Source organism: Sapajus apella, unplaced genomic scaffold, assembly GCF_009761245.1.
Source record: "Sapajus apella isolate SASKATOON/1434 unplaced genomic scaffold, GSC_monkey_1.0 scaffold25, whole genome shotgun sequence".
Taxonomy (NCBI): domain Eukaryota; kingdom Metazoa; phylum Chordata; class Mammalia; order Primates; family Cebidae; genus Sapajus; species Sapajus apella.
Window position 1 is genome coordinate 26945304 of NW_022436965.1, and position 1922 is coordinate 26947225.

The window sequence follows — 1922 nt, forward strand, 5'->3', positions numbered from 1 at the left end:
TGATCTGCCCACCTCGGCCTCCCAAAGTGCTGGGATTACAGGCATGAGCCACCACGCCCGGCCTCTGGTCATTTTTTTAAGTTTGAAAACACATCAAAATCAAGAGTTTAAAAAATGGAAATGCAAAATCAACAAATTTGTCCCAGTTTCTAGACAACAGCATTGTCTGACAATTTCTTAACTGTCGCACAAAACCCAGATTACAACCTAACTTGCTAAGGCTCTCTGTCACATCTCTGTCAAACAAGCAGAAGCCTTTGCTAAGTGTTTGGTGAGGTGTACTCTGCTCAGACAGCACTAAGATCAGGAGCTAACAGGAGGAAGCAATGCTTTCCCCCAGACTTCCCCGCCATTCCTACCACTTGTCTCTTGGCAGTTGTAAAAGACTCTCTGCTGGTGACCTCATTGTTTGTCCAAATATCTGCCTTAGTGACTGTCTTTTTTTCCTCTCTCCACTTCTCCTAATAGATTTGACAGTGTCATCCACATCACCAGTCTTTCTACCTGGGTACCAAGTCTCTTTCTGCTTAGTGATGGTACTCCTTTTTGCGGTGGACACAGGACTGTATTTCTCTGTGAAGAGAAACATTCGAAGCTCAACAAGGGACTGCAAGGACCATAAATTTAAATGGAGCAAGGACCCTCAAGACAAATGACTCCCATCCCATGGGGGTCATAAGGGCAGTGGCAACAGTGTCTCCGAACCTTTCTCTGGATTTGCAACCCCATCATCCTCATTAGGCCTCTCCTCGAGTAGCAGGAAACATAGAACTCAGAGCCCAAGTCCTTTACCCAACTTTCAACTCTTCCTTGGTCTCCAGTGGAAGGGAAAGGCCCATGATCTTCAAGTGCCAGCAGGGAAGCCCCAGTGAGTAGCTGCATCCCTAGGAATTGAAGTTTCAGAGCTACACACCTTTTCTGTCCCAACCATTCCCTCACAGCAAAGCAACGATACAGGCTACGGACGGTAATGTTGAAACATATAAAAACTGTTCCTATTATAAATTACCCAGTTTATGGGGGAAGAAAAGAAAAATAATTATTCCTAAATAAATGAATAGGCAGAATTAACGGTTGAGGCAGGGCCATACACAGTGTGGTAGCTGCTGGGGATCCAGGGAATTCAGTGGGACCAATGAAAGGATGGCTGAGAAAGAGCAGGGTAGTCCAGGATAGACTAAGGGAGGTGTCCCCATGCACCCAGAGATAGATAAGGCTGTCTTCCCAGAACATTAGCCGTGGTGGAATTAACGGGAAATCATGAGGGTGAGGTAGAATTGAGTCTTCCAGGGGAATCTATCAGAACTGAACCATCGGTAAGTTATAATGATAAGCCCTCTTAATGCTAGGAGCAGAAAATTGTCCTAGGAAGGAGACTGAGGATTGGACTGGGGTGGGGTGGAAAAGAAAGTACAGAACAAGCCTTGTGTCACTGTCCCAAGTTAAGCTAAGTGAACAGAACGATCTCAGCGTCAGAGTGAGAAAGCCGGAGAAGAAAGAGCCACCCACAAGCACACAGGAAGGAAAGCGCAGGAGGTGAAAATGCTTTTTTTGGCCAGGGTAATAAGAATTAGAGGGTAAGGGCGGGAACTGTAAAACCACCCTTTCTGCTTCAATACATAATTGCGGTGTAGCTTTGTTCATTTCATTTATTAAACAAATGTTGGATAACCAATGCTAAATGTACTACTGAGCTTCACTGAGTTAAATTATGAAACTTTCAAATCCTTCATCATCTCAGTTCCAATGAGGTGGGGATGGAGATGGCAATTGCTGCTTATGAAAGAAAGTTTTAGCCGTCTCTTCCTGTTTTGGAAGTTTTAAGCGCAACATTTCTCTGTTAGAATAAAGCATATTACAAGATCTTGCATGCTACTCTTAGATAGAAGACAGGAAAACCGTGGTAATAAACTATAAATGAT

General features: G+C 44.1%; 1 protein-coding gene across 3 annotated transcripts in view; it reads left to right on the forward strand.

Moving 5' to 3' along the window:
- LOC116560278 (low affinity immunoglobulin gamma Fc region receptor III-like) overlaps positions 1-1922 on the forward strand; it is an 8426-nt gene extending 6504 nt beyond the window's left edge. For 2 of the 3 annotated variants that reach the window (XM_032291613.1, XM_032291614.1), the window contains one exon: positions 469-1864. In XM_032291613.1, the coding sequence (XP_032147504.1) occupies positions 469-656 (188 nt within the window). In that variant the 3' untranslated portion in view covers positions 657-1864. Of the gene's footprint in view, positions 1-468 lie in introns of all 3 variants that reach the window. The other variant, XM_032291612.1, reaches the window with a different exon arrangement.